The 21,582-nt window shown below is 40.2% G+C and overlaps 1 protein-coding gene across 8 annotated transcripts in view; it reads left to right on the plus strand.

Moving 5' to 3' along the window:
- The first annotated feature begins 1,705 nt into the window (after window positions 1-1,705).
- LOC148013402 (tRNA/rRNA methyltransferase (SpoU) family protein) overlaps window positions 1,706-21,582 on the plus strand; it is a 239,083-nt gene continuing 219,206 nt past the window's right edge. For 3 of the 8 annotated variants that reach the window (XM_087667515.1, XM_087667516.1, XM_087667521.1), the window contains exons 1-2: window positions 1,708-1,938; window positions 8,228-8,324. In XM_087667515.1, the coding sequence (XP_087523641.1) occupies window positions 1,792-1,938; window positions 8,228-8,324 (244 nt within the window). In that variant the 5' untranslated portion in view covers window positions 1,708-1,791. Of the gene's footprint in view, window positions 1,939-2,287; window positions 2,342-2,460; window positions 2,491-7,770; window positions 7,793-8,227; window positions 8,325-21,582 lie in introns of those variants that run through there. The other 5 variants (XM_087667522.1, XM_087667524.1, XM_087667519.1 and 2 more) reach the window with 5 other exon arrangements.

Raw genomic sequence — 21,582 nt, forward strand, 5'->3', positions numbered from 1 at the left:
TAAACACTATTTCTAACCTTATAAAAATATATGTCGTACCATAAGACCATAATATAAAGTTTAGAAAAATTTATGAATAGCCGTGCACATAATAAGCACATGGATGAATAATAAATCACACACCAATGGCATAAACATAATATTTTTTGTACAAAAAATGCTCGAGGTTAATAAAAAGATAATTGCATTTGTATAACCCTAGCTACTAATAATTTGGTCACAAAAAACACAACACAAATTAAAGCCCTATCTATTTACCTAGCATAATGCAATCAGTGTCACTCTCATACACATGCAACAAGTCACTATTTATGTTGCAAACAAAAGCATAATAATAAAATCCATTATACACACATGCATATGCACACATATATGCATGCAAAACATTCCATTTTCATATAAATGAACTAAATTAAATATTATAACACTTAGGAAAGTGAGAGGGTGGCATGAGAGATTGGAACCATTATAGAGACACATGATGGCTGCACATGAATGGCACCCGATGAAGTCATTTAGACAGCATATCCTTTCTCTTTTTCTTTTTTGCTTACTATTAATATCTACAAAATAGACTATAATTGAGAGAGAGAGAGAGAGAGAGAGAGAGAGAGAGAGAGAGAGAGAGAGAGAGAGAGAGAGAGAGAGAGAGAGAGAGAGAGAGAGAGAGAGAGAGAGTATATCTAAATGCCCAATATGGCCCATGAAACAATAGCAATATCAACAAAAAGTGCATCTTTCATCTAAACAAGATAAAAGGCATGCCTATGAGACTAGATACTAGGGGACACTTTACGTAAGAATATGTTTGTGGTACAAATATAAGTGATACTACTAAAAAGAGAAGAAAAAAGATGGAAATGTTACATTCCTTAATGAAGTATTTCTTTCAAGCGGAAGTGTAGCTTTATGTGGCCGAGGTGCCTTGGAAGTTGGCATCTATCTCCTATGGTGCTCAATGATATCTCTAATTTGTATACAATAAGAGTGTGAGGGTCTCCTACTAGGTGGGTGTGGATATTTTGCTTGAGTGCCAATGATCTATCCAAGGAGAGACCCCTTGTAGATGAAGCTCCTTTATGATATAGCCTTGTTGGTTGTCTACTATTAGTGGTGGTTAATCCTGTGCTCAATTGTGTGGAACTAAAAGAGAGATGTTTTTGAAATGGAAGCAAGTACATCAATGTTTGAAAACACACAATTTAATGACAAAAGAAGGTTAAGATGTTACCTTGGTCTTTTCTTGTTTTGGTGATGGAGGTATGATGATCATGATGATGAAGGGCTTTTCTAATGGATTATTATTATTCTTGTTCTGTGGTGTTCTCTCTTTGTGTTGCGTATGTGTGTCTTTGTCTTTCCTTCTCACTTGCTCTCTCTCTCTCTCTCTCTCTCTTGTGGGTGCTTAGTTCTATTAATGCATGCAAGAGGTTTAGAGTACACGGTCTCTCTCTCTCTCTCTACATGCTAGTTAGGTTGTGGTGGTGATCTGACATCGTGTGGTAGGAGTAGTAGGATCCTCCATTACGAGGTTATTACACTACACCATCTGTCAACTATTTTGGAGTCCTTTTTTCTGATGCTACCTTAGCAAAAGTCGACCGGTCACATGCGTTTTGCATCTTCCACAAGTCCGCCTAGTCGATTTTAGCTGCGAGTGGCCCGGCTCTTATAGTAGGAAGTTGACTGACCTGACTGAACTTCCGGTAAACCTTTTGGGAAGGGTGGTCGAGGCAGAGAGAGAGAGAGAGAGAGAGAGAGAGAGAGAGAGAGAGAGCGCGAGCAGCTTTAATGGCTGCTCCAGTGGAGGAATTGCTGATACAGGCGCTCCGAGTTGTGCCCGTAGAGGCCCTTCCTTCCACCCTGGATGCCTTTGTCCTCGCAACAGGAAGATCTCACGATGCTCTCCTCTCCACTCTCATCCTAAAAGTCTCGCAGGTTTGCTTCGGGCTTTGCTCCATTACCACGTATTCTGATACGCTCAAATGATCAATTAAACTAAAGTTGTCCATACACAAAGTCCCTTTTTTTTTTTGGAGCTGCTTGTTTGCTGTGCTATCATAAATGCTTCTGCTTGCGTATCCTTTTTCTTTTATTAGCCAGAATTTTTTATATTGCGGTCTTTCATTCCTGGTGTTGATCCTTACAGCAAGCTCATCCAGTGCGAGCATGTAGGCTGATTTGCACCATCAATTGCTTGACCAATATTTCCAACCATTGGTGCTGAATTTACATTATCAGAAACTATTACAAACATAGTTTGTGGATGGGGCTGCTGTAAAGAAATGCTCGAACAGAGAATGAGAACTCAAAGTGTATGATAAGAACACAGTGAATACAGGTGAAGAGAATGTAGAATGAAGACATAATGAATGAATGAGATAGACCGTGCAGATATGATATAATGAGCCTCAAACCTTCGTGTCTCAGGTTAACCAGGGATGAGGTGAGCTGGAAGAGGAGTCAGAGACACCGATGAGAGCTCTGACAGTATGTCATCTCTTGAATAGATCGCCAAATGCAGATAGTCTTTGACGATGTTGGTAAAGTGGCAGCGTCAAAGTGTTAGTCCAGACTGCTGTCTAGCTGGTTCAAAGAGGATGTCAACTGATTGTGACAACAGAGGATGACTGGGTGGCAGCAGAGCAGCCTGGCTGTCTGGTAGATGCAGTGTATAATAGTGTGGATGATCTGCAGGCAGCAAACAATGGTCGCCGCAATATAATAGACAAGAAAGATAAGAGAGTAGAAACTTAAAAATTGCAAACACAAGAATGAGTTCTATTATCAACATTTGATCTTTTTTTGAATAGGAATAAAATTTGCTTGTTTGCTAAATGTGCAAACGATAGTCCAAATGCCATCATTGCCAGTTGCTGCCCTCAAGATTTCAAAGATGAAGTCCAAAGCAATACTCTACCAAGGCCTATCAGGAATAGGCAAAGGATGCAACAAACTTGGGACCTTTTGCCTATCATTCTTCACCTTTTGACATGGCAATGCATGTGCCAACAAAGTTCTCAATATCATGCCTCAAAGTAGGGCCCAAGCCATAAGAAAGAGTGCTGAACTGCCTTAGTAGTAGCATCAATGCCTCTATGTCCTACATAAGGTGGAGCATGGCATTCTGTCTGATCAATTTCGGTTGAAATCGCTTTGTGACATGTAACCATCTTTTACTTGTGTAATGCTCATGCTGTTCGCCATTGCATAGCTGATCATACACATTAACAAAGTCTTGATCAACAACATACTGCATAGTCACAAGTGATGGGTGGGACGGCAGACCCTTGGGATGTCGTCCTCGTAATGGATCTATGACGGGACACGCCACTTACAAAAGTGAGGTCACTTTAGTATGTGTTACAGAGTGATGGAACAGGGACACAAAATGTGATGGGATGCTTGTTTGTGATGGAGTTATCATCATCATCATCATCTTTTCCCTTCTCACTTTGGGCATCATCTTCATAATCCTCATCCTCTTCCTCATTGTCCTACTCCTCTTCAATAGTCCCATTCATGATGGTTTGTTTGAATGGTCCTGAACCACACGATTTCCTATAGCATACTCGTTGGCCATAGATGTCCTTAAAGTAGCTGCAAGAAGACAAAGATGAGACTGCCACTAGAATGAAGGCAACCAATAAGAGGTGTCCTCAGGATAATCAAGGTTTGTCGGGCCATGGTAGAGAAGAAGTCCGAGTAAGGCAAGGTAGATGGGGAGTATTTGATGTCGAAGGGAGCACATAATGTTAGATAGAAAGGCAGCTTTCCTAATGGATTTTTAAGATGTTTAGTTAATTTTGAAAAATGATAATTATGAAAATTAATTTTAGTCCTTGTTCCTGCCCTAAAAATTAAATATGCCTATACACAATTAAATTGGCTAGGCCATTTTGACTCCTAAGTGACCTATGTGTTAATTAGCCCCTTAATTAATTAATTCCTAGTTCCTAATGCCACCACCATGATTTGATGGCTAGTAAAATAGTCTAGGCCCAAACTAGCACCAAGGCATCACCTAGTATCTGACTAGTGTAACTCATTAGAACTTTTGCCTTTGATACCTATTGACATCTTGGGGTCCTTGGCTTGTCATTGTGACTCAATTGACTTGCACAAAATATCCACCTCACATGTGCACATTTTATTAATGTCTAAGTCAAAATGCCAAGCACAACATTAAAATTTCATGCCCTTGTGATAGACCTAGTACCCTGGGTGACCTACCTTGGCATGCATGCCTTGCTGTCCAAAAAACATTGGATTGGCACTCCTAAGTTGGCCTTGCATGTACATCAATCCTCCCTTTGGCTTCATTTGCTTATGCTCATTACCCACATTTGGAACATCATGTTGTTGCATTGGCTTTTCTTTTGGTGCATCTTGCTATCTTGAAGCTCTTGAGATGATTTCCTCTTCTTTCCTTTCTTGCCTTCCCTTGGGGAGTTCAAAAAGTGCATAATCCAAGGATCATTTGCCAATTGTATAAATATTTCAGCTGCTGTCCTTAGCTAATCCTTAAATTGGTCATCAAATTCTTCATCTTCTTGCTGGATCATTAGTATCAAGAGGATTTGAAGGACCTACATTTTGGTCTAAACCAACACTAATTGCTTGTTGTCCATGTTGAGTGCCTTGTCTAAGATTAGGCATTGCACTTTCCCCAACACTTTGCGAATTTTTAGATAGAGAGACATCATTTTCATTGTATGAAGACATGCTTGCTATAATGCTTAACTAATTACACTTTCATCATTAAAGAAACACTTTTGATTTCCAAATAGGTGCCATGGGCCCACCAAGTCAAGTGAATTGATGGTATCTTGTCAATGGAACCATAAAACTAGCACCTCTTCTCTGTTAGGGTGGTAAATAACCTAAGTAAGCACTAATTGCAACAAGCGTAAAATTCACATAAACTTAAATACAAGCATTACCGATCAAAACTTGGATAGTAGACACCCAGTTGGCCCTAAAAACTAGCACCCCTTGCGCTATTTCTTTCATTTTGATTCATCTAGGGATTGGCTTTCAATTGACCCTTGGTTGGTCAAATTTAACCCCAAATCCAAGTGGGATGGCTGGCTTCTTGAAATCTCTACTAATTCCTCGAATTCTAGTTGTTGGTTTCAAGTACTAAGCTTTCAATTATCAGCAGCAAATGGTTTGGTACCCACCTTCTATGGCTGAGATCTGTTGTAAATGGCTGAGAAAAGCTGAGGAAATGTCTATAGATGATAGACAAGGCTGAGAAGAGAGAAATCTCTGATTTCTATCACAAGAAAGTGCTCACATTTACTGTTGCTGTATTGGAAATGGCTGAATGACTGCAGCCCACCATATCAATAGGAGGCTGGAGCTCCACATGCAGTTGCCTACCCTTGTGGGCCCAAACTTACTGTCCCTTGCTTGTAGACAGACTACAAAGGCTGTTGCTTGCCTCCAATGTCCTCTTGATTAGTTGGTGGCAGCTCTTTGACACTCTCCAATGGCTGGGCTGATCACAAATGGTTAGAAAATTGTAGCAACAATTCTATGTCCTCCTCTCCCAACCTCCACAATGTCTAGAATGATCCTTTGGTAGCCTCCAATAACCTTTCCCCGAGTTGTATGAGAAAGTTTTGCCAAGTGGCAGCTTTCCTAATAGATTATTCAGCCATTTAATTAATTTTCAGAAATAATAATTTTGAAAATGGATTTTAGCCCTTATCCTTGCCCAAAAAATTAAATGTGTCCATCCACAATGAAATTGGCCAAGCCTTTTGACTCCTAAGTGATCGTGTGTATTAATTAGCCCTTGGATTGGCATTGATAAATAAATAATTTAATTACTACCTAGTTCTAAATGTCACCATTGGCATGTAACAACTAATTAAATTCCCTAGGCTCAAATTGACACCAAGTCCCACCTAGTGCCTAACCAATATAACTTTATTACAAATTTTGCCTTTGACTCCCACTGACATCTTGGGCTCTTTGGCTCGTGATTGTGGCTTGATTGACTTACACAAGACTTGCATCTCACGTGCGCATTTCATTGATGTCTATGTCAAAATGCCAAGCATAACATGAAAATTTCATGTCCCCATGATATCAAATGACCAACAACATCAGGATCCCTTTTGCCTCTTGATTTTAATTTTGGGCAGAAATTGAATCTAGTATACTTGCATGTGGGTCAACTTCAATGTGGATGTCCAATCTTTACTAGAACTGCTGTAAATACGCCATTCTCTGCAGCTGCCCTAATCTTCAAGCTTTTGTTTAATGGGCATGCACTTCAAGGTGGCTGAGAAACCCTAATGTCTGTTGTAAATTAGGGGTTTGACATTTTCCACAAACTTTTGTGTAGTACATTAAATCGTTTAAATCAGTAATTCCTGTGACACCAATAATTATTTGTAGAGGGAAATTCAACGTCCTTGTCTAAGATTTGAGTCTTGATTGAGACATCCCATGGGCACATATCCATCATGACTTTTGCCAATGTCCTGCACTGCAAAGGCTAGGATCATTTGTCACTGTGACACACATTTAACCTAATCTTACATTTGCACCTCACATGTGTAGAGCTTAAGTGTCCCAACTTAAGTATCCAAAGATCATCAAGTTAAAAATTCACATCCTCATGACATCACGTATCCCAAGTTAGCCATGCAAACCCTAATTCTTGCTGCTTGCAGGTTTGTAATCATCAAATTCATTGCTAAATCCCTTCAAGTTGGGCTTCAATTGTTATGGGAGAGAGAAAACAACGGATGAGAGAGAATTTTGTCTTTCAAGACTGAATGTAGTGTGTTGCAGCCGTTGCTGACCTAGAAGAAGGCCCAAAATCATGTTGCCTGCCCTAGAATGTGCTCCAAATTAGGTTGCCTATTGCCAAAGTTCTTTTTCTTGTTGTCAATTCACCCAAAACTATAGTTGCCTTCTAACCCCTTGACACTGAATGTACTTTTGATGGGGCAATGCAATGTCTCTGGACCAAATTTGTCCTAGGTACATAGGGGCACAAATCCATCACAACTTTTACCAATGTCCCTCATTGCCCAAGCCAGGCTTGTCCCTCATTGCCCAAGCCAGGCTTTGTCTGTTATGCGACTCACTTTTCAACTTAATCTCATTTACACATCACATTTGTAAAACTTAATTGTCCTAATCAAATAAACTCAGGACCCCGTGACATGTTCTTCATGAATGCCTTTTATGTTTGGCTGAATTTAAGACCTAAGTGCTTGCACCTTGAACAATTGTGGGTTCACACCCTTCATGAACTTGGTGATGTCTTGGAAATTGCATCATGAAATTGGCCTTTTGTGATCCAAAGGGCAATGAACTTTAACTTGCAAGTACTTAAATATGATATTCAACACCAGAAAAAACAAATTAAACTGTGGAGGTAGAATGCTCCTACAGCTGGACACAAAGAAAGTTTGCTCTACTTCCAAAGCCTGGCTTCCCTTGCAATATATCTTTATCATTACTGAATTGCTAGCAGCTATGTATGGCTAGATTCATCATCTTTGCTTATTTTTCACACACTGAGGAGCTACCAAATTGAGACTTCTCTTTAAATTTCATATATACCAACTTTTCATGCTATCTTCTACTCTCTTTCAGTTCCTTGGTGCAAGCAAATTTAATATTGACTGTTGCACTTTTTCTGCCACAGCTAAGCTTTGATAGAACAAGTTGATCATTTGTAGGCTTTGTTGCTGGCAATAGTAAAGACAATAAGCTTTGACTGAGGTGTAGGTTCTTCAATGAAACAGATTTTACATGATACAAAGTAAGACATTTTCTCCCTTGCAAGAGATTCATAAGATTTGGAATAAACTTGTGTAGTTAATCTCAACAAGCAACCAAGAAATTGGAAATCTGAATGATCAGATCATTGATATGATACATGAGCTACGAACATGATATTTGGGTGGTGAAGTTGATTGTAAAAATATGGAAATTTTTGTTGAATAATGAATGTATTGTCTGCAAAGTCATCAGCTACCTTTTCTGATCACCTTGTTTCATGTAGTAAGTGATGATTGTAAGTTTCCTATTACTGTTTTTCCTTTTCTTCACCATCGTTATGACAATAATGTTTTTGCTTTCTCATATAAGATGCTAGAGTTCAAAACTCTTTTGTCTTGAATTGGAGTTTTGAATCTTATACAACTGCTTTATTTGTATTATTCTTTGATATTTAAGTAATGTTTGTGTTTTTCAGATCTTAACAGAAGACAGAAGATTGTTTTGTACAGAGGCCATGGATAACCTTTTGAAAGTCCTACTTATGGCTGTTCTAAATTTGTATAAATCTTCAAGTAAGTTAAATTGTTTGTTTTTCATCTCTCATGATATTCCTAGCTTTGCTGAGACTAAGACACATTTCATGTTGCTGATGAGTAGTCCTTATAGTGTTTATTTTTATCTCTGACATTTTGGTATCATCAATTTTCTCACTATAGACTGGATTTCATCCCTGCTTGGAGGCATTGAGCTTTTGAAATGAGAAGGCACAAAGATTGATCTTATTTGTGACTCTACATAGTAGAAGCCCATAGCCTGAACTTTTCCACCATTGGAGTTAAGTTGAAAAATTATGCTAAGATGATGATAGTGTAAAGAAATGCTCTACAATAGATTGATAGAGAATGTAGTTAGGGTTAGGGTTAGGGTAACACAGAGACAATGAACATAGTGAACAATAGTGAATGAATATTGAAAAGAATACAATGCTCAATGCAGCAAACACACTATGCAGTGAAGAATATAGACCCCTGAACTCTTGTGTGTTCAGGACAGAAGTAGAGAGTATGAGCTGGAGAGTGTGTCGTACTATGATGGATTCTGAAACGCAACAATGCAGCCTTTGAATGTGTTTGGCAACAGCAAACACAGCAAAAGGCTGCCAGGTCAGTGAGAGAGACAGACAGAGGAGAGAGTGAAATCAGCAAATGCAGCCCAAGATGATGATGTGGCAGTTGGACCAGTGCGCTGATCAGCAAAACACAGCATAGGGAGCTCTAGAATGGCTAGGTGGCAGCAGAACAGTGAAAATGCAGCAGCAATGATTACATTTTGGGGTGGCGTATTCAGACAAACGATGCAAAACATAGCCTGGGGAATTGTCATCTACTGTTGGCGACATCAATGCAGCCAAAAATGCAAAGTTCTGATGAAGATAAGTAGTGAATGCAACCTCTGGATGGTAGAATGCAGCCACCTTGATGAATAATAGGGAGATGAAGGCTGGAAACAGTCCGAATTGCAAGGAATGGCTGAGAAACATGCACCTTATGATAGAAGACAATGGTGGACAACTTTGGCTGGGATATCCTCCGCATATGGTATGTGGACAGCAAAGCTATGGCACTTAGTTGCAAAAACGAGATTGAGGGTGGATGGAAGGTAGCATGCCTATTTATAGAAGGTTTGGATCCTCCCAATTAGGGTTTGTGCTTATGGGACACAAACACTCTTTACAAATGCATTTCTTTTCAATAAAAGGTTTAACTCATTAATTAATTGAGTTTTGGGGCTGTTTTAATAAAGCCAATGCATTTTTAGTTGCACCGTCTCTTGGGCCTAAAAGTGGAATCTTTTGAGTAATGCGTGCCTCAAGGGGAGAATAAAGGGATGGTTAGACTAAAACCTTTAGAAAACTAGCAAACTATTCCAACCACTATAGGGTGTTGGTGAATGACGAAGAAATCTATGGAGGGTATGTGGTGGTGAATGACGAAGAAATCTATGGAGGGTATGTGGTGGAAGGAAAAACAATAGGTAGAAACAAACTAAGCAAGTCGGGCAAGCAAAGCAAGCAAGGGAAATTGCATTGGGAGATTGCTATGTGAGTTACTGCGAATATGGTGGATCTGGAGTTGACCACTCCAAAAGACTAAAAAGGGATAAATGTGCATAGATGCATGTTTACAAAGAAGAATCGTGATGCATTGGAGTTATGCAAGAGGCAATGTAGGTGATCATGCTCATGCAAATACACAAGGGTGCCACTTGGACAATGTCCTCACTAGGAAATTGTTCACTTGTCCAAGTGTCCTTTTACACTCATAGTTATCCAAAGGATGCGGATAATGATATAATGTACAAAATAATAAATATCTTTGAAGCAATAATGAACCAAAATCTTGTCACCCTCAAGAAAAGAAATCTGCCCCCTCTCAATGTGGAAGGGAAAGCCAAAGGGAACCATCTTCTTCCCATTAGTTTGAAGCAATAGCGGAGGGTGTACCCATGCCAATCTTGGGTAGTAAGTACTACAAAATTGGTCGGTTAACAGCCTTGGTCAAAATGTTTGCAAAATTGTTGGATGATGGCATAAACTCTAGAGGGATAGTGCCTAGCTCAACTTGCTCTTTGGCAAAGTGGAAGTGGACTTCAACATGCTGCGTCCATGGTATGATGATTGGATTACTAGCAAGTACTATGGCACTCTAGTTGTTGCAGTAGATGATAATTGGAGAGTCTTATGGAAAATGCAAAATAGTCAATAGTTCCCTCAAGTAGATAGTCCCTATCAAAGAGGGCTAGATACTTTGCCTTAGCTGTGGATATAGCCATTGTCTCCTCCGTATAGCTTGACCAAGAAATAGGAGAACATGTAGCCACCATGAGACCACTGTATGTCGGGATCTCCAGCCTGATCCAAATTAGTTTATCCGTGCAAAAGCAAACCATGGCTAAATGTCAAACTATAAGAAAAAGTTTACTAAACATATCTCAACATATGCATATAAGCAATCCAGTGTGATATTTTAGATGCATTGAAATATTGACTAAGTAAAGAAATAGAGTATACAAGATTAAGCCTAGTATGAATTAACTAGGGAAGTTTTCCTATTATAGATCTATAGGTGTGTTCATTGAAGGGTTGACCTAGGGAATCCTCAGATAAAGTGAATAGGGAGGTCAAGTGGTGTGGCCGCAAGACGTGTTTGATTAGTATAATATTGTTCCACTAATTGAAGAGCATACTTTTGTTGTGATACAAAAATACTATCCCCAAATCGAACTACCTCCATCTTCAAGAAGTAGGACAATTGATCAAGGTTAGTTATGTCGAATAAAGAACAAAGCTGGGCCTTAATATTTCCTACAATAGCATAATTTGAGTGTGTAATGAGTAAATCATCAACATATAAGAGAATGTAGATGACCCCCTCTGAAGTGGTTTTTACTTATAAGTTCGGGCCATAAAGGATAAAATGAAATTAAAATCTGCATTCTTTCTCATATAGGGTGGTAATGACCAAATTAACACTTAATTATCAAAAACTTGGCCCTCCTTGCGGTATTTCTTTAACTTGTATTGCAAATGGATGGAGTACAACTTTGATTCTTCAACCTCCTGCACTAACACAAGTGCCTCTTGCTAATTTGTGTAATTAATTAATGCCAATTTCCTAGTGTCACTATTGATACTAATGGCTAATTAAATATCCTAGGCCAAGTTTTGACATTGGATACCCCCTAGTACTTGATAGGCATAGCTTATTATAACTTTTGCCTTTGGCACCAATTGATATCTTAGGGTCTTGGGTTTCATATTGTGAAATAGTTAACTTGCACCTCACATATGCACACTTGATTAACTTTTAATTAAATGCTAAGCAAAGCATCAAAGTTTCATGTCCTTGTGATAGGCCACCTCCTTGAAATTCTTGCAATTGTCCTCAATTGCACTTTAATGTGTCAAAGCAAAGCATACTGGATTGGAATTTCCCAAAAGGCATCATAGTTAAAACAACATTGGTCACTGCTATTTAACCATGCTAGCTAGCATAAATAAAACATAAGACACCTAAAGAATCTAAAAGTTTTACCAAAAGCCCATAGAATGCATCTCTCAATAGCATATCTAAAATGTTTTGACCAAACAACCATAGCTAGCATTAAGTCCGTCATTGGAGGAGTGAAAGTGCTCTCTCTCTTTTGAGTATCAAGCAATGCTTTGAAATCTGGATCCTTGCTCTATTGAACTTGACTAGGCCTGATTCAAGGTCGGTTCTAAGTGAAAAGCTTGGAGGTGAAGTTGCAACAACTGAGAATAGTTTGCCAAGTCTCTCTCTTCCATCCACTTAGCATCCATTAATAGGTGAAACAATACTAAAACTTCACCAAGAAGCACATGGATACTGCATCTCTAACTCTTCATGCCCTAAAATCTGCACTAGGCTGCTCTAGGCCTTTTTTCCTCTTAAGCATTGCGATGCTTTATACTTTCACATTGCTGCAATTTCAACTTAACTAATATGCAACATTCCATCCAGTTGACTAGCCCCTTGTATGAACTTGACATGCTAGAAGTACCCTATGCATTAGGGAACATTCTTGTTTGCATACTTTGGACCATTGCAATGTGACTATGCATGGGCATTTGCATACTGGTAGTTATACCAAGATACATTTCCCATATATTGCATGCATTACTAGTTGCACTTTTCTTCATGACCAGCACTAATGGAGCATTTGCATAGCCGTCATTAATACCATGAGTCCCAAACACAGTGGGTTGCATATATGCATGGCCAAACTTGCCACGTTGTGTCCCAACATCATGCCAGCATTGCTATACACACATTGGGTTTTTCCATTCCACTTGCCTTACTTGGATATGTTGGGCCTTGCATATCAAGCATAGATGGCTGTATACCAAATACATTTAATTCTTGCATCCCCATGGCTGACGCATACCCACATTAGCATACATGCCTTGCTGTCCATAACCAGATGGATTGGCACTACCAAGTTGGCCTTGTATATGCATTGATTGTCCCTCTGGCATCATTTACTTATGCTCATCCCTAATCTTTGGTGCATCTTTAGGCTGCAGTAGCTATCCTTTGCAAGCTTCTTGCTGCCCAAGTGCCTTCGAAGATGACATCTTCTTCTTGCCCTTGTTTTTCTTTTTGAGAGAATTAAAAAATCTCTCAAACTATGGATCTTTGGCCAATTGACAAAGATGCTAGCTGCTGCCTTCGATCAAGCCTTAAACTAGTCATCATATTCTTCAGCTCCTTGCTGGTCATTTGCATCTTGTAGCCTAGAAGGACCCCCTTCTTGGTCAACAACTATATTTTCTCCTTGCTGTCCATTCTATAAGCTTGTTCTAAGATTAGGCATTGCATTTTCCCCTTCATTAGGTGCATTTTTAGAATGAGATGCATCATCATTGCTTGACCCCATCTCATTGTAAGAAGACATACTTCTTGTAAATGCTTAGCTGAACACAACTTCAGTACGTAGAGCAAAAATTCTGACCTTTAATCAGGTGCCTTGAGCCCACCAAGTTAAGGGATGGGTCCCTTGACAATGGAACCATGTAACTAGCCTTCCTTCTTGGATAGGGTGGTAATGATTTGATTAACACTTAATTATAGCTAGATGCAAATTTACATTAAATGAAATACACTAGCACTTAATCTTGGATAGCTGTCACTTGATTGGGCCCAAGACTTGGCACTCCTTGCAGTATTTCTATAACTTGTATTGCAAATGGATGGAGTACAATTGAGATTCTTCAACCTCCTCCACTAATCCGAGTGCCTCTTGTTGTCATAAATGACCAGCAAGCCTTCAAATCAATTTGCCCCTTGATGTGCTAGGGGATTGATCTTCACCTGTGCTCCTTGGGAAATAAATTAGCCCCAAATTCAATGCTGGCTAGCTAGCCTCTTGAAATTCTCTGAAATCCCCATATTTTAGTTGCTGAATTTCAAGTACTAGGCTCCCATTTTTGAGTAGTATTTCGAGGGTGGCTAGTAAACCCTAATTTTTGTTGTAAATTAGGGTTTAGCTATTAGCAGCCGAGTCAGCTCATGTGTGAGTTTGGGATGTGTGAGGCATTCCCGAGTTATTTAGGTATTTTCTATGGTAATTTATGCATTTATTGCTAGCCGACCAACATTAAATTACTGCATTATTCTTGGCCTATTCATTCAGGTTCCTTCTTCACATTTATCATGCATCACTTGCAAATCCAATGCATGCCATGTGGAGAGAGGGAGCCAGTGCCAATGCCCATGTAGCGAGTGACTCACTATTATATGCAAGTGTCTCGTGTTTGGTATATGGATTCCATTTCTCAAGCACATCTTTGAGTTTTCCTGTGCAATGTTCTTTTGTTTTCTCTTTCCTTTCTCTTTTGTCTTGTGTTCAACAGTTTATTTCAGCTTTCTTTCATGCTTCCATTGATACATCCACTTTTGACATAGTATTAGATTTTAGGATCTTCGCTGCTAGTGCTGTTTTTTGCTGATTGAAGGTCCTCTACTACTGATTGTTGATTTCCCCTAATTACTGCCACCTCCTTGTAGCCTAGTAACACTTGTTTGCTGACAAACACCTTGTCTCCTATCCTTTGCAGGATGGGTTTTCTGTTTAGCCGTCTGGGTTCACCTTTTCTGCTTTTCTTTCTTGCTGATTATTTGCATTTAATGCCTAATAGGTCTGTGTTTTGCTCTACAATTGCTGCATTTATTGCATTTAATGCTTTTGCAAGTTGGGCGATAGCATTATCCCGTCTTTGATTGTGTTTGATGGCTGTAATCCATCTCTTTTCCTTGTTTTTTCAATTAGTTTTGTGATCACTTTGTTCTACATTGCGTGTAAACTCCTGTTAGTGCAGCATGTATTGTGCTTTGGCTATACTCTCTCTCTCGCTCTCTCTCATCCTCTTATTTCCTTTATTTATTTTTCTTCCTATCCTCTCAAGGGGACCCCCTCTGCTGCTCTATTGATGACAAACTTCATGGCCCTGATTATCTAACATGGAGTGTGGTTATGAAAGCATGGTTTATGCAGAAGCGGTTATGGTGCATTGTTTTTGGAGCTCTTGAGCATCCTAAGCATCCCACTTGTCTTCTAGTTGATTGGGACAAGGACAACTATGAGAAAGTTGTGCTTACATGGGATTCCAATGATGCTCTTGTATATTTTGCTCTTCTTTGCTGTATCTCTAAAAGAGTTCTTTTGGCAGTCACCTCCTACAAGGCATCTTCCGTGATATGGGCAAAGCTTCAAATGTTGTGCAAGGCTTCCTCAACCATACATGCAATTAATCTTTATGGACAGCTCTAGCAGATGAAGTTTGAACCAAAGGATACTATTCAGTCATTCTTGCCTTGTGTTACATAGGTATAGGATCAACTTCGACACATGCAATTCACCCTTCTAGAAACTCATCGTGGGGATTGTGCTCTACAAGCTTCCTCCTGAGTTTAATGGAGTGGCCAATGCTTTATGAGCATAGATGTCCTCGACACTAGTGAGCTTTGTCCATATGGTCTCCATGCTGCTTGAGCAGGAGGTGTCTTTACGGTTACACGGGTGGCTTCCATCCTAGTATGGTGGCTCCAACGAGGCATTTATTACTTCAACAAGGGGTGATAAGAAGAAGAACTTGAAGGCCGAGTGTTATCACTGTGGTAGGAAGGGACAATTGCACAAGGATTACAAAGAGTTAGCATCTTCAAAAGGAAAAAGTAGGATACGGATTTTGTTGCCGCTGAGTCATCCGTTTCCTTTGATTCCGACTTGGATCCTTTGGCCAAGGTCAAGGCCAAGGTGTGAAAGGGTTCATCTTCTTCAAATTGAAGGAAGGCCTTGGCAACACCTTCTTTTGCTACTTTCTAGTACAAGTGATGTGGTCACCTCTCATGACTCTCTAGTGCTAGAGAGGGAGTGAGAGGGTGGTGAGGTGGGGCTCGTGAGCCTAATCTATGTAGGTATATGGGTGCACACATTCTAGAGAGGGACCACCTTGATGCATTGACCAAAGTTTGGCAAGTTTTAAAATCTTGGAGCTAGGATTGATTCTAGGTTCATGATGGGTGGTTACTTGACAAAGAGTGGGATTGACTCTTAGTTCAAGCTCGTATGAGGGGACACTTTGGTAGTCTTGGCCAAAGGCGGGGAATCCATGTTCATGTATGCTCAGAGGCATTTTTGACACGATGAACTTGTATGCTATTGTGAGGCATTGTTGATAGACACAGAGAGGTGCTACTATTCTTCTCTATATTTAGGTTTTGGTATGATTGACATCGACGCTCACGTTTTCTCTGAGGCACCTTGATGGTGGCTTGATCACCCATTGCCTGGGTATTCATGGTCCTATTCTTGTGGCCTTTGTTGTATGGGCTATGATGAGTCATTATCATTGCATTCTTGTATTGTATCCGATCAACCATGACTTGAGAGAGGGTTTAGCAGTCTACTCAGCTCATTTGTGAGTCTAGAATGTGCCAGGCGTTCTTTAGTTAATTAGGTATTTTTCAATGGTCTTTTTGATGGGGATTTATGTATTTATTGCTGGTGGCTGACTAGCATTAAAATTTAAATATTGGTAACTTATGCGGTCAGAGTGGAAGTGTTTGATGTCATCTCCCTTCTATAGTTCCTACTTCTGAGGTGAACTTTCTGATCGAGGGCCTAGGTTTCTTTAGTGAGTACCTAGCTCTGAAACCATGTAAATAAAAGCTCTACTATAGAAAACACAAAAACAACTGTACAACAATACAGATTGATATAGAACACAGGGTTAGGGTAACGTAGAGACAATGAACATAGTGAATAATAATGAATGAATATTGAATAGAATACAATGCTTAATGCAGCAAACACACAATGTAATGAAGAATACTAACCCCTAAACTCCCATGTCTTGAGGACCGGGTAGAGAGTACAAGATGGAGAGTGTGTTGTACTTGGACGGATCCCAAAATGCAGCAATGCAGCCTCCGAACGTGGCTGGTAGCAACAAATGCAGCAGTAGGATGTTGGATCAGTGATGGGCAGAGGAAAGTGTGAAATCAGCAAATGCAGTCCAAGATGATGATGTGACAGCTAGTTGAGTGCTTCGATCAGCAAAATGCAGCATTAGGGAGCTCTAGAATGGCCAAGTGGCATCAAAATAGTGAAAACACAGCAGCAATGATGGCATTTTGGGGTTGGCAGCAGTAGATGATGTAAAGCACAGCTTGGGGAATGGTTGCCTACTATTGGCAACGGAAATGGAGCCAAATATGCAAGGCTCTGATGAAGATAAGTAGTGAACATGACCTTTGGATGGCAGATCGCAGCCGCCTTGATGAATAGCACGGACATGAGGGCTGCAAATAGTTTGAATCTGTGAGGAATGGCTGAGAAATAGGCATTGGATGGTAGAAGACAATGGTGGAAAGCTTTGTCTAAGATATCCTCTATGTATAGGGTGTGGAAAACAAAGCTTTGGCACTTGCAAGTTGCAAAAATGAGATTAAGGCTGGATGGAAGCTAGCATGCCTATTTATAGAAAGTTTGGATCCTCCCTATACACTGCATGGGAACACCACTTTTGAGCTCTTTTCTAAAGAGCTTTGATTTGTATTTCACACTTATATATAGCAACAAGTATTTGAGTTGTATTTTACACTTGTCTATAGCAACAAGTATTTGAGTTGTACTCATTTTATGGCATGGAAACAATCTTTATGATGTACAAGGTAGTTTAATAGATTACTTTTTACTTATAGTTTTTCTAGAGAGTTTTGGATTTTCTCCAAACTAACTTTCTCTGGAGACTTCTTGGACCTTGACAGACCGCTATCCATGGACTTGTCTCAACAACCACCCTACTAGGGATTTTTTCCTTCAAACTTTTTGTTTGGAGACTTTTGAGGGCACACTGGACCCGCTTGTAAGCTTCCGACTTGGAGGTTTTTTGGCGACAGTTTGGAGAAAACCTCCTCTACCACTCCATCTCTAGATATTGATATTGTATGGAGATCTTTTGCTTCCCCTCTTCTCAACTATAAAAAGAGAGAGAAGCAACAAGTGTATCAAGCAATCATTTGATGCAAATAGAAGTGTGCTCTTTTAAATATGTGTACTTTTGTCTCTCTTCACTTAGCATCACTATTCTCATTCCTGTCTCTAGACTTCTCTTCTCTCTCTCCCTCACCCCAGACTTCACTTCTCTTTTCTCCTTCCTTGCCTCTAGACTTCTCCGCCTCTAGAGTTCTTTGCCTCTAGACTTTGTCTTCTCCAAACTTATCTGTCTTCAGACTTCTCCTCTTCCCCAGATGTCTCTGTCTTGTCTCTAGACTTCTCAGACTTCTCCTCCATCTCTAGACGTCTTCTCTTTTCCAGACTTCTCTGTCTTTGTCTCCAAACTTCTTTAGCTATTTCCAGACTCCTCTGTTTCTAGACCGCTCTGTCTTTGCCTCCAAACTCCTTTGTTTCGAGACTTCTCTGGCTCCACCTTTAGTCATCTTTGACTATGGACTTCTTGCCCTTGGGCTTATTTGTCTCACTTCTTTGCAGGATTGTGCATTATCCTTCTAGTCTCCCCTTTTCTCCTACCCTACTCTCCCCTCTTTACTAGACCTCCTTTTTCAGTCCTCTTGCATACATGAGCAAAAGATGCAAATTTGGATCTATGCAATGCAAACAAACAAGTGATTGCTCACCTCCACCCTAGAGGACACTGTGGATAAGTGGTATAGCTAATTTTTGAAGAACATGGACATCCCTCAAAGATGAGTTTCTTAAGGCTACCGTTCGAGAAATCACAAGGATTGCATCATCTAAGAGCTCAACTCACTAAAGTACACTGATCAATACACAATCCCTGATCTCCTCACATGAGCAAAAGTATTAGTAGTGCGTCTCCCAACTTACCCTAGTGATGCCATGGTACAGCAATGGGTTACTAGAGCGCTTTCGCTAAGCTTTCAACAAAAGATTTGCGAAACTTTGGACACCATCGTCAGCTTGGATGAGTTCCAATAATTGGTAGTAAAGATTGAGAATGCATGCAAGCTCTTCTTACAATCATGTATGTTCTTACCATCATCATCTCATACTTCTAATGATATTGGTGCACAATTAGCACGTGAGTTATAGGCCTTAAAAATGGAGAAAACACAGACGGATGAGCAACGTGTGATAGAGCTCTTGAGGAAAGAGATTGAGGAACTCAAGTGTGTAGCTACTTCTAGCATAATGGCTGCCACTTCTTGGTGTACCCATTGTCGACAACAAGGGTATGTGCCAAGTGAGTGCTCTCGACGTGAATTTTGCAGCTTTTCTCACAAGATGGGCCATGAAGATCGTGAATGTTACTACCTTAAGGGATTCAAACCACTCCTCGAGGTAAGTTGGGTAAGTTCACTTGCACCCCCTTATCTTTCTCACCAAGTTACTCTGTAAGTTTCTCATTTACAGCAAGGCAATAGTTCTTATTACTTAGCATCTCACCCCACCTTTCCACCCTCCACAAATCTTCCTTTTTTGACCACTCCTCTTCCATCCACATATGTTGCCTCTTTTGTACCACCCTCCACAAGACCTAGGGCACCTTGCAATCCCCTTGAACCCCCATTTTGTGCTATAGGTGTGGAGAATATAGGCATTATCAAAGTAGATGTAGCCTCCTAGAAGGAACCCCTCCATGCCAATTTGGCCCAAGTTCTCGTGACCACTATACTCCAGACCATCCCAAAACCAAAAATACACAAGCATCTCAAACCACGAACATGATTGATATCACTCTCTCTACCACTAGCACCCTTGCTCCCTTGGTGACTGTTCTCACATGAGTACAAGCACCAGTAGAAGCCCTTAAAAATTCTTCCAATTTTGTAGAAATATCCCCATGTACTCCCTGCTTCCCTTCTTAGAAAATCCACAATTTCCATCAAGAAAATTTGATAAGGTCTCGTTAGGAAACTTTGTATTGCCAACATCCGTAAATGAATTTGTAGTAAGAGAAAAATGCTCACCATCTTTCGCAAGGAAGGCTTTTACTGAGGAGGCCATCTTGGATCTTTGGGATCCTCTCCATCTTTATCGGGTCATCTCTCTCTTTGCTACTCTTTCTTTATCCCTTTTTGGGCCTGAGAGGGGGTGTTGAGAAACCAGTTCTTTAGTTTGCACACTTCATTTAGGATTTCACACTGACAACCCCAAAAAGGGCCGATGTTCACATTTTGACTACTTTTTCAACGGGTGCCCATACAGTGTTGTGCCACCCCAGACAACTTATGCCTATAAATAGGTAGTGACTTTATTCATTCTCACTACTCTTAGTCATTCTTCACCCCTCTTCCTTCGTCATTAGACACCCTTCCCTTCCCTCAACAGCCCCTTTGACTATCCTCACATCCTTTAAGAAGAATTTGCAGTTTGTGGCTCCTTTCTCTTTTCTATTCTCTTCTTCAGGTGTCCTGTTTCGTCATTAGGTTTTGCATTGCAGAGTTGCCCTTTGTTTGGTGTCAACATTCACACATGGGTGTCAACTTTTTCTCTCTCCAAGCAGTGTCACCACTTGCATTTGGTTGCCTGGACACCTTCCCTTTGCTTGGCGTTAGTTCCCAGAGGTTGGTGACAACATCCCTCCACTTGGCATCATTTCTATACAGTTATCAACTTCTTTTTTCCGCCAAGTGATTACAGTTTGCTTGTGTTTAGGGTTTCCTCCTCTTGGCATTAGTCTCTATATACTGGCGACTATATCTAACTTGTGGTTTGCACAAAGGAGGTCCCTATAGTTTGCATTTTCCATCATCAGGTAGCACCTACTGTTTGGCGATCTTTTCTATATATGCATCAACTTTCTATGGTTTGCGTTTTTAGCATTCTGGGCATAGGCACTTGCATTTGTAGTTTGGCTCACTCCCTGGCATCAAAGGGTTGCGGTTTGCTCCCTTGATAGTTGTGATCATCTTTTTCATCTCTGACGGCATCAGAGGATTGTGGTTCGCTCCCTCGATAGCTGTCCTTCACCTTCCAGTGATCACTTTGATAGCCCGGTGTTGGGAGGACTGTGTTTGGCTCCCTTCACTGTGTAGATTTCCACAGGTGATGCCGACTGATTTAGACAGGACAGTGCAATTATCTTTTGAGCTTTGGCTATGTTGTATTAGCTTTTCTTCTCATAGCATGATTTAGTGTATCATCACCGTATTCTTCTTGTGTTTTTGAGTTTCTTTTCTCTCTCAGTGTTTGCTGTACACACTTTGTGTTTCTCCCCACAAACCCTACCATCTCTTTGGTCTCTTTGTCAATTTTTGACAATTGGGACTACTCTAGGTTGCAAATGGCCTAGCCAATTTAATTATGGATGGGCACATGTAATTTTGGGCAAGGTTAGAAGGGCTGAAGTTAATTTTTAGGATGATTTAATTTTGAAAATTAATTAAATGATTGGATAGTGTTGAAAAGTGAGTCTAGAAGGCTGCCACTTAGCAAAATTGCCCATGTAAACTAAAAAAACGTTTTTGGGGGATTGGATCTTAGCCATTTAGTAGGTTACAGCTTGGGGGAGAGAGAGAGAGAGAGAGATGCTGGTCTATTTTTTGATCAGAGAGTAACAATTTGCTACAGAAGACAACCATCTAGGGGCCTCAGCAGATAGGGGACAACAGGAAGACACCTTTCAGGGGCTGGCGGTAGCATTGCTGATCAGGTGACAGGATTTTGGAGGTGCTTGGTAATAAGTGATTGCATCAAATACAAGTTGGAGCAGGTAGCAGGCAGATTTTAGGGTTTTCTTGTGAAGAAAATCATCTCTCTCTT

The sequence above is a fragment of the Lygodium microphyllum genome, chromosome 26, assembly GCF_053477565.2.
Source record: "Lygodium microphyllum isolate KBCC chromosome 26, Lygodium_microphyllum_v1.1.10, whole genome shotgun sequence".
NCBI lineage: Eukaryota > Viridiplantae > Streptophyta > Polypodiopsida > Schizaeales > Lygodiaceae > Lygodium > Lygodium microphyllum.